Source organism: Limulus polyphemus, unplaced genomic scaffold (assembly GCF_000517525.1).
Source record: "Limulus polyphemus unplaced genomic scaffold, Limulus_polyphemus-2.1.2 Scaffold331, whole genome shotgun sequence".
NCBI lineage: Eukaryota > Metazoa > Arthropoda > Merostomata > Xiphosura > Limulidae > Limulus > Limulus polyphemus.
The window spans coordinates 168,581-180,141 of NW_013665941.1; the positions used below are offsets into that span (position 1 = coordinate 168,581).

At 28.8% G+C, this 11,561-nt stretch overlaps 1 protein-coding gene across 2 annotated transcripts in view; it reads left to right on the top strand.

Annotated features, from left to right (window-relative positions):
* LOC106457442 (RING finger protein 10-like) overlaps positions 1–7,370 on the top strand; it is a 41,360-nt gene extending 33,990 nt beyond the window's left edge. The window contains exons 13-17 of one of the 2 annotated variants that reach the window (XM_013916862.2): positions 1,147–1,248; positions 3,959–4,108; positions 4,488–4,588; positions 5,629–5,842; positions 6,219–7,370. In XM_013916862.2, coding sequence (XP_013772316.1) covers positions 1,147–1,248; positions 3,959–4,108; positions 4,488–4,588; positions 5,629–5,842; positions 6,219–6,301 — 650 coding nt within the window. In that variant the 3' untranslated portion in view covers positions 6,302–7,370. The remainder of the gene's footprint in view (positions 1–1,146; positions 1,249–3,958; positions 4,109–4,487; positions 4,589–5,628; positions 5,843–6,218) is intronic. The other variant, XM_013916863.2, reaches the window with a different exon arrangement.
* The last annotated feature ends 4,191 nt before the right edge of the window (positions 7,371–11,561 follow it).

An 11,561-nucleotide genomic window follows, 5' to 3' on the forward strand; every position in this document is an offset into this window, starting at 1 on the left:
GTTTTAAGAATAATAAGCTTAAGAACTTATTTCAAAATAGTAATAATCTATATATATATATAATGTATAATAATCAAAATGTGACTGTATTTTTACAAAATACTAGTTTATTAAAACACAGCCAAGACAGGTCAGTTTTATAATATTTGATATGGTAACATGAGAGCACATATACCATAGCATTGTAACTTCTGTAGTGTTAGCCAGGCATGGCTGAAAGGTCAATATAATAAATATATATAAATGTGTAATGTTATGAGAGTTAAGCTATTTAGTCTAAATGTTTATGTTTTCGTGTCATAATTTGTTGTCATTCTAGAACGAAAGAGGCATAATTTATATTTATTTCCTAATTTTTTATGGTGGTAACAAGAATGGTCAAATCGACTGAACCCATACAGAAATTCATTAGTGAAAATAACAGATAAGATATAAATTTGTTTTCTCAATAAACATTTGAAAACTATCTGCACATTATAAAGATTTCACACGTGAAATTTGAAAATTATTTGATGTATAAACACATTTTTAATCTTAAAATGAAAATTACTTTGTATCCTGGATAGGCAACATGCAAAAAGAAAAAAAAGGCATGAGAAAAACATTGCTTTAAAAACCTTAAGACTTAATAATAAAAAAAATTTATATTTTGCATCTGAAAGCATTGTAATGTTTACTGATAATCTGCCAAATTTCATTAACATACGCTTACTAATTTAAAAGTTATAGCATAAAAACTATAACAAGAATAAAATGGTTACAAGGTTTGTCCCAGGGACATGTTATAATATAGTTTTAAGAATGTTGATTGTATAATGAAGAATCTATATTTAAATCACATCATTTTTCTTTGCATATATGTACAGGATAAGTAGGCAGATATTTTAATTTACTTATATTTCTAATTATTCTCAGTAAATTCCTTCTTAATGGTTGATTTTTCGTTACACAAATTTATCATGACTAATTGTATATTGTGTACACTTGTAGTATTTCACCATAGTTCTGGTCTTGTGATCATGTAGTAGTATTTATAATGTATTCTTTAGCACCAGAATTTAATCTTACCTTACTTCAGAAAAAACAACAGAGAATGTATTTTGGCAATTTTAGAATTAAATTTCATTTTTTTTTCACTCTTTTAAGATGAAATAGAAAAACGACAATGTTTAAGAAATCAAAGAGCCTGGAAAGAAAAGAAGAGAGAGAGATACCTAGAAAAAGAAGAATTGAGGAAGCTAGGAAAATGTAAAACTATTTCAATGTTGCATAGAGTTAATAACGGTAGTTGTGCCGTGATATAGCTAGAATATAGAACTGATTATCTTGTAATTGTTTTGGGCAGTGTAACTGATGAAAAAATAATGTTAAAGTGATGTCTTATTATTATGTTATTGGTTTTGGTTTTTTTGTATAGGATTTGAATGTGACCTGTAAAATAAGATGATTGTGTGCATGATAAAACAAGTTATACACTTTAATCCCTAAATTTATTAAATAATTTGTGACAAAGTTTATTTAATGATAGTGATACAGATAATGTCCCAGTTAAGGAAAAAATAGATTTTATAAGTGCTGTTACTGCTTAAAAACAAGGTTTCTCCATTTTTGTTCTTTGAAAGTTTTTTTTTTTCCTAGAACCATCAGAGTAAAGTATGCATATACTGATTTTTTACAGTGTTACATTCAAAATTTAGTTAAACATCTAAATTATTAATTTTTGTCAATAAACTTAGCATGAAAACATTGCTTATACTTAAAATGTTTGTTATCTAATTTTTAACTTCCTAATTTCCAAAAAATACTTAAAAACTATTAACTTTCTAAACACAGGCTCAGTCAATTTAACCAACCACATGACATCTTTGTACTCATTTAAAGTCTTTATAGATTTAATACTTTTAACTTTCAATATAGTGTGTATATCTTCACAAAATTTGGCAGTCTTTCAGTTAACATTATAAAGTTTTTCACATACAAAAAATCATATTTTATAGTGTAGTATTTTTAATAAACTAAAAGATTTGTCCATGAATATATTGAGTATTAAGTCACTCGGGGAATGTGCAGCTCACGTTACACTATCAAATTACATTACTATTGAGCTGCTCGCGTGTGTGCGTGTCTCGTGAAACTTTTTATTATATTATTATTTATTTTACATAATTTAATCTTACTAATGTAAAAGGATCCCTGTTTTTACATTTTATTTGCTTTTATAATAATAAGTAAAGAATAAACGTGAAAAACAAAAAATAAAGTACTCACACAATCTTCTTTTTTCTTGCTCTTGATTGTTGATGACGGTTAACCCTACTTTTTCATCCTAATGGTAGTAATGTACTAAATAACTTCTATTTGATTAAATAATGCACTAAAAAACCTAGACTAATAACATGCAAAAAGTAGACAATTTCCCCTAATTCTCAAAATTTTTCTGGCTTTCTAACTATGGGACAAGAGCCATTACAGATTCAGTCAAGCTAGTTGTTAACATTCCCATGGGAACGAATCTTGTACTCTGAGTGAAATTGGTGATATTCTATTCAGAACACAACATTATAAAATACATCATTTGACAGATGAAACTTTGACTTTCTATTGGTTATAGGTAATATATAATTAAACATAAGAGAGAACTATTAACAAATCCTGAAAGAGAGGATATAACAGGTGGGTGTAGCAGGAGTAGTCTGATTTTCTATTTGATAGCTCTATAACCAAATAAAATTGAAGGCTATAAAAATTATGGTTTGTCTGAGTAATGATGATTTTATAGGGAGTAATTTACACTTATTATCTTACTTTTTGGAGGGGTGGTTGATAAAATAGAGAAGAGAATATACTTAGAGAAAACGTGTCACACTAAGGGATATTCGGGATTTTTTAAATATTGCTTTATAGAATTAAGAACTTACAACTTATATATTATTAAAATATCGATTATTAGCTCAGATTTTATGCTATATTAATTGGTATAACATAAACAGAAAGTGGTTTAAGAAAATTTTGAATGTAAGACACTGAAACTTAATTTGAAGTCCAGTCATTTGTAAAATGTTTTTATCTTCTCTGTTACAAAATGAGCAGAATAAGAAACAGCAACATTTTCCATTTAACATAAATATAAGCCAAAACTTTGATATTATATTTTAAATTTGGAATGTGATTTTTTTTTTCTGTAAGCTCTTTATTAAGACTGAAAATTCCTGTAAAGTGTCTTTAGTTGGACTGCTGTTTCTACTTTTTATTGTAAAATTTCTGTGATTGTGTTATGTATTGACGATGCCCTATAAACCCAGAATATCTCTTAACTGTATATGTACATATGCTTTGTTTGACTTATTAAACATCATTATCTATGTATTTCAAAATAACTTGTGTTAAGTTGAAATCCACCAATCGGCAGCTTTTAGTGTTTAAAGTTTCTGTTTTTCTGCCTTCAGCTGTTTTTGATTTGTGATAAGTTATTCAATTTTATTACTTTATTTCTGTTGTTCAGTAAGTTACGTAATTCCTATGGAAAAAGTATATACAAAATGTTTAATTAGTGAAATAACTATCTGAATATTAAGTTAGCAGTTTTAAACATTCATTTTCTTATTTTAAATGTATTTTTGAATACATTTAGTTTTCTTTTTTCTCTCAGCTTTATGTCACTGCATTTTAAAGGGCAGTGTATGGTTTTGGTAATGTAAAGCTTAATATTTCATCGTGGATATGAATATGAACAATAAAGTACCATGTGATAAGTAAAACAAGAGAAAACAGTTAAAAATTATTCAGAAAACAAGTATAGAAATCAAGATAGGGATTATTATAAAAATTATTTTTTCTTAATTTTAATTACGTAACCACTTGGAGATGTTGAGTCAGTCTTAACAACAACATTGTTATTTATCATAACTGTATAGTTGAAATTTAAAATTATTAACTTAATTTTTATTGGCATTGTTAGATCCTGATGTCAGATATCGTTTGGACAGTTTGCATCATTTTCCAACATGGATTGGCTCAGAAAATTTCAACCTAGAAGATCCATCTTCAGCAGATATTTCTCCTGCTATGTCCGAAGCAGATTCTATTTCTTCCGAGATGTCGTCAATGAGTAATTTTGTTTTTCTGATAATTATGGAGATTTTGTAATTTTAAAGATGAAAAACTTTAAAAATATGTGTTATAGTTAAAGTATATGTGTTTTGTATAACATAAGCTTAAATGAAGTGGTATTTCCAACTGACATTCTTTGAAAGAGTTTATTTTTATAAGAGTGTATATCTTACAAAAACAAATTTATAAACAATAGAATTAAACAAATCAGTTAAAATATCATTAAGAAATTTGTGTTGTACTGGTGAAACTTTTTAGTCTTGCAATTTCCAGTGAGATTTGGATAAATATAAAACTGAACTTTTTAACAGTATTTGTCACAGAAGGTTATAAAAAAAAATAGATCACTAAAGCTTGAAAACATTTTTAACCAACAGCTAGTTTGCTTTCTCCTGCAACCTGTGATTCTTCCCAGAGCATCTGCTCTCAGAACAGCTCTGAAGACGTTGCGGTTCAGAGAACCACATCTTTTGCTCAGGTAAAGAAAAAGCCTTACATTTAATTATATCAGAAAAAGACAAGCAGCTCATCATTTAAAAAAAAACTTGTTTTAAAAATTATGGTTATATATTCACATAATCTATATGTATATGAGTTAATACCCAAAGCATTGCACAATAAAAGTATATTTAAAAATATATGAAGTAGTTTAGTTTATATTTCAACACATTTTGTAGCATCAATAATAATGCCTGGTGGACCACTATCATGATTAAAATGAACTTTTGAACAAGTTTGAAAGCTCTGTTAACTGTGTTAATTCTGTAAAATTTCATTATCCTATGCAATAGTAATGATCTTTATATTTTATCAAATGTTTTACTTTGGTTTAAAATTGAGCATTACATTTTGTTTTTAAGACCAAAAAACTTTGTAAGAGCATGAAAATGTTTAGAAACATTATCCTGAATATTATTTTCTCTTATGGATTTGTAAAAAACTTAGTTATTAACATTTGTATCTTTTTCTTTCAGTTTTTCATATTTTATAATGACTCGTGCAATATTTGGAAATATTTATTATCAGAATTTTCATGCATTTTGAAATAGTATTGTAAGAATCATTAATATCTTACATAGTATTATTATTATTATTGCATTTATATGTAGAAGATATTAGAAATGGACAACACAGAATCACCAAGTTGTGTACAAGGAAAATGGATTTTGTATAGAAATAAAATGAAATTTACAATTTGTTCAAAATGATCTAATCTGAAGAAGTTATTAAAATGTTAAATGTATGATAAATTATAAAAGTAGCTAAAACATCATACAGTATTTAACCTGTTGGTAAATTGTATGCATGTTCATACTTTTCTTGCCATTATCTTCAAGTTATCGAAGACAACTGTTGAACAATTCAAGGTTTTATACTTGCCTTCTTTTTATTTGTTATTATAATGTTTGAAAGAGTTTCTAAAGTGTTTAACATTTTCTGCTTGTGTTATGATTAATAAACTTTTATATCAAGGTAAGATGTATAAGAAGAAAAATTGTAACATTTCTATTTTTACAGATGCTGCAGGACAGTAAATCCAAACCTGATCAGTGGAGTCATACGGTGAAACGACCTGGATCAGAAAAAACTTCTATTAATACTAACATAAAAGAGACAGGTTCTACAGAAGATATTGATGATGACTTTGTACCTGTTCCACAATACCAACAGTCTTTCAGTGATGCCTTCCAAGCTGCTTTAGACAGCATAAGCCAACAGAGTTCTTTGCAAGGTAAAAACTGCTGTAGTTAATCTCATTACCAGCTTTTATATTCCTGATAAATATATTCTGACATTTTAATTTTGGTAGAAATTACTTGCTTTTAAAGTTATGATGTTATAGGTATTGTATTAAAAATTCACTATTTCTGGAAACTTAATTTCAGTTTACTTTGTTGTATTTTGATATTATGGTCACTTGCTAAGTTCTAATCATTTTTAGAATTTGGCTGCTGCTAAGTTCCCCAAGTGTTTCATCTATATAAAGCTTGTAGTGTTTGAAAATATTCTTTTAAAATGCACTTTTTGCTCAGTTACTTATAAATGCTACTTCCATAAGTTTTTATATAGGATAATTATTTATTGGTTGTTTTGGCTTTCTCCAAAAGTACAAGAACAATCTGGAAGTAAAAAGAAGAAAAAAAGAAAGAAAACGATTCTAATTGCAACTACAATGAATCGAGGAAAGTGATTCCGCACCAGTCAACAACTGTTAGAAATGTTATTAACTTGTTTTACTGTTTATTGTATCATCAAACACTGTGTGAGCAAGATATATAGTTTTAATAAATTCGTATTAATTATTGATTGTTTAGTTGTTTATCATTTTAAGAAAATGCTACAGTGTTCCATTTAGAAATCAAAGGATGTTAACCAGGTGTTGTGTATTAGTGCTGTTATTGTAAGCTATGTTGAAAACTCAGTTTATTCACTAATTCAGTTATCTTGTAGTAAAATGTGGCTTAAATACATCCTACTTCTTCAGATTTATAAATATAGCTTCAACTGTACACAAACACACACAAAACCAAATATATATATTATGGTGCTGCTTAAAATTGGAACAATTGCAAAACTTTGCATGTTAATATTTTTTAATAAAAATTCACAAGTGAAATAATGTGTTACTTCAGATTTCATGTAAGTTACATAACAGCATCCAAAATATGAATATTTAGTAAAATTTCTAGTAGCAAAGTATCAAGGCATACAAAACTTGAATGAAAATACTTTTAAAAAGTGATGTTTATTTGATTTGAACCTTCATGTATGACAAATATTGAAATTTATGACATGTAATTTGACTTTTCCATGTCATAAGTTAGTACCTGTGTGATTGAAAACATTTCTTAAAATGAAATATTTTAAATTGTAGTTACAAAAATTAATTATCTTGCATTATAATAAAATAATTGTAAATATTTGGTTAAATTTTACATAATTATGCTGGACTGAAATGTAATACCATATATTTGAGATGTATAATTATTTTTGTTAAGGTTATTTAATAAAAATGAGTTTACAAACAAGATCTGTGTATTAAAATCTTTCAATTTTCAAGATCAGCAAATATGCTGCATTTCATAATGTAAAATCAGATGCTTTTGATGCTGGGGTGTGTTTTTTAAAATTCCAATGTCATTATATAGTAATCAAAACTTTTTTTTTATTGTACTTTAGCCATCCTTATGCTCAGAGCAATCAGCATGATTTATGTATAGAAGTGACCTTGTAATAAAGTGGCATTATAGAAATGGATACATCTTGTTTATTTATTATTTATATAGTAATTCTAAACAATAAATACATTTTTGGTTATATTTTGTGCTTGAGTTTAATATGAACATAGCATTATATTTGAATCAAGTAATAGGTCAAGCCTTGTATATGTCAGTTTCAATTTCACATAAAACCTAAGTAATATCTATAATTCTCTTGTAATTACCGTAGCTTGGTTATTTTCATTGCTTCTAGTGATCTATATAATTTGATATCCTTAAATGGTATGAAATAACGCATACCACAACCAATTTCTCAGTTGTAATACCTGCTCATGCAATCAAAAACGTGTGAGAAATTCCAAAAGTTGTAGATGAACATTTCTTTATCTATCTACACTGAAAGAGGAAAAAAAAGAAAGTTTCACATATCTCATCTATCCTTCCCTTTACTTTCAGACTGACCTAGCCATCCCTAAATTTGTACTTCAAAATTCAGTTGTATAAACAACATGTATCAGTTATGCATATGCTGTAACTTGGACTTGTCCTTCTGAAAAACTTGTACTGCAAAACATGTAGACAAAATAGATAGGCACAACCCTTTCACAGTTATATGCATTTAAATTTATAATAGATTTTTGTTCAAATACATTTTATAGTTTTACTCCATAACATTTGAAAACAGAACAGTTTTTAATGAGATTTTTTTTAGGGAAATTCAAAGCAAAAAAAATTTTTTTAATTCACTTAATTATAGTTTCAGGACCATTTAAACCAAAATTTACTTTCTTCAGTAATATCCTGTAATAGAATTAGTAATGGAGAGTAAGGTTCATGTGTTTAATATTTCACTTTGAAGATGAACAGTGGTGATTAAGTAACCACACTAAGTTATTAAAGATGAATCGGTTGCCACAATTTAATAAAATTACTGGTAGCTATTTTGAGCTACTGAGGCTGAAAGGTAATATATAATATTTTTACATCATGATTTCTCATACAATGCTCAAAACAGAGATAACTATTTTAAAGTTACTAAAGTTGCCTATTTTTACTTGTGAGATGAATTTTTTTATGTATATGTCTTAAAATAAATTCATATAATTATAATGAAGGATAGTATCGTAGTTTCACATCACTATTTATATTAAAATACAGTGCAAAGAATAGAAGTAACTGTTTTTGAGTTACCAAAGATAGAAGATATAGTTGATAGTTTTACACTATAGATTTTTCTAAAACAAATCACTAAAGCATATAAAATCAAGGTAACTACTACTGAGTTTGTGAAGATAGAGAGTAATGTCTTGTTTGTAATTGTTTTTTGCACAGAATCACTAAAATGATGAAAGGTAAAGTTTATGATCACAGATGAAACTAAGTAACTACAACAATTTACTAATGAATGATGAATCATAACATGTTTTTCTGCCTTTTGTTTAAATTAGTCAAAATAAATAAAATGAAAGAATGTACACACACTGTGGTCATCATCTAGGGTTGAATATTACATATGTGGTAATAGGGTTTTCAAAGTAACAGTGGATCTTTTGTTGACGGATATATTCCACTGTACTACGGCCTTTGCCAGGTCCTGCTTAGTCTTAAAAAGCTCTGCATGAATTTAACATAGCTTTATGGTCACCATAGACTGGTCAGAGTTTCTACTGTTTTGCTTCTGGCATGAACTCTAGAATGTTTTTTCTCGGCTTGGGTATAAACGATACCACCAAAATGTACACACATTTTTTTAGTGTTTTCAAGTTATCTTTATAATGCTTAAGGACTTAAGTAACTATTGCAACCTAAGCGGCAGTCTCGATACCCATGCTGCTCAACACTGCACCAGCAGCTGCCAGCTGATAAACTCGACATTCTCTTTCAGTATCATGGAATAAATAATCGCAAGCAGAATTCAGTTAAACTAAGAGTTTTAGCTGAAATTCCTTCAGCCAGGATTAATAATTTGTTCTGCACATAACATTATATGTCAAAACATACTCAGGCTGACATAAACAAAATATCCACCAGCAAAAATACATTTGTAATATTTTATTTACATAACCTCTAGGACTCTACATGAATATCAAGTATTTTTGTAAACTTTATATATTTTATGTTCTCTACCCTAAAACCAACTGTAGCGAAATAATCAATGTAGAGTGAAATAAAAAGTTGGAAAATATAAAATGTATTTTCTGTACTGACTTCGGTATTCATCAAACAAAACGAAACTAATTATCATAACAGCTTCAATTTCTAACCTCTACACATCTGCTTTCTTTTGATTTTATGTTTTTATTTGGGGGTGAAATTCTCAAAAATAAAGTAGAGGTACTCGGCTGGGTGAAGTGGAGCTGTTTTTTTTTGTTGTTTTTTTTCTATCTACTTGACATAAAAAAAACACAAAGCAGTTAAAATAAGTCCCAGTACTAGTACCGGTAGAACTTCACCCCTGTATTTATTGCTGTACTTTGGACCAATAACTCTTGGACTACTGCACCCAAAAAGCAAAAAACACAGTGGGGAAGGGGCTATTTCCCATAGAGCTAAAATACAACTATATGACTTGAGTGTCATATTTCACTCAGTGTTCATGCTAGTGTAATTTTAGACTTTTTATTTTATTGAAGTTTTGTCAGTCTAAGCAGAGAAATTTAGAATTTTTACATTTCAGTCACTTTTGTAAATACATAACAATAATTATATATATATATATATAACGAGAATATATATAGTACTCACTGCATTCTGGAGCAGTTTACTCTCAAGTAGATGATCTCCCATAAACCTTATTGAGTCACGCTAATTTGAGTGCCCAAAAAGAATTAATATAGCTTTCAATATGTGTATTAACAAAAAATATATCAGTCATTGGAGCAAAATGTTCCAAAATTACTCAGATTTACCTGGCTTCCTAAGTAAGCTATAAATAAGTTTAAAAATACCGTAAACACAGAGCAACAAACTATGATATGACAACCACACAATACCACTGACTATCGCTTTACGACTGGTAAAACTAAATGACGACTTCTAAGATATATGTAGCGGAGACTTTGCTCTTTCTGTTAATTGCAAACATCTCTATCAAACAATCTCGAAAGTAAGAGAAAGGTGAGGAGTTTAACAAAGCAAGAACATAGGTTTAAATTTTAGATACCTGCTCGTAATTGTGTATAGCCCTATTATTGAAGTTGAAAAATAGGAGTTCAGACGCGTCACATGGCACAGAAAATGATTGAGAAGTTTTAGAGCATTTTTTTAAACTTAGATAATTTAAAAACTTTAATCATAAACTATGTTTTTGTGCCAGGTTTATTGACGTACATTGATAATAAAGTTGTTTAAATTTTGAATGTAACAGGCCTAGATGTGAAGGGTAACTGGACAAAGTGATGGCTTTACTCAGAATTCTTGGTATACCACGTGGTTAATCAGTGCTCTAGTACGTTTATATTTCAACCAGAAATTACTTTATGTCCACGAACCTTTATTAGCATACAATAAGCACCGCACAGCCATGAATGGACTGGTAAGACCAACAAACCTTCTGAAGCAAGTTGATTACTGGATCTCTGGGTTTGGTAGCCAAACATAAAAAAAACTGGGATCCATTAGTTTTTTAAGAGTTGCATCAGCATCAGCTATAGTCTGTTTGTGGATATTATAAATACAATAATCATTCAGTTGCAACTGAAAGTTTTGCATATATTGTTGTGGGCAGTTTGTTTTGATAGTGGCCTACCAATCCAAAAACATGATATTCATGTCCAGAGTGCTATATGGGGAAAGACAACATATAATTTGCTGCGACACAACCATCATAAAAGACCCTGCTCAGATACTGATATCAAGTACAGCTATGTCAAGCTATCAGAATTTGTCTGTGGCAGTCTGTCCGAGCTACATCCACTGTAAGCTTTTTCCTCTATAGCAATGTGTTTGGATTTACCCACCCTGAACTAATTCACCACAACTACTGCTTCTATTAAAATATAGATACTTCTCATACCCAAGTAATGCTGCATCATTTGGCTTGGAAGTTACTCAACAAACGTATCTATGAAAATATCATTATTATCTGCAGATACCAAAGTAGGATATATCTTCCCATATATTTGAGGCAAATCAAATGTAAAGGAGCAATTTATCAGTGGGGCTACATTGACCCGCAATCATTTTAGTTCTTTCTACGCACTGAGCCTGTCTAACCTCGGAGATTAGAAC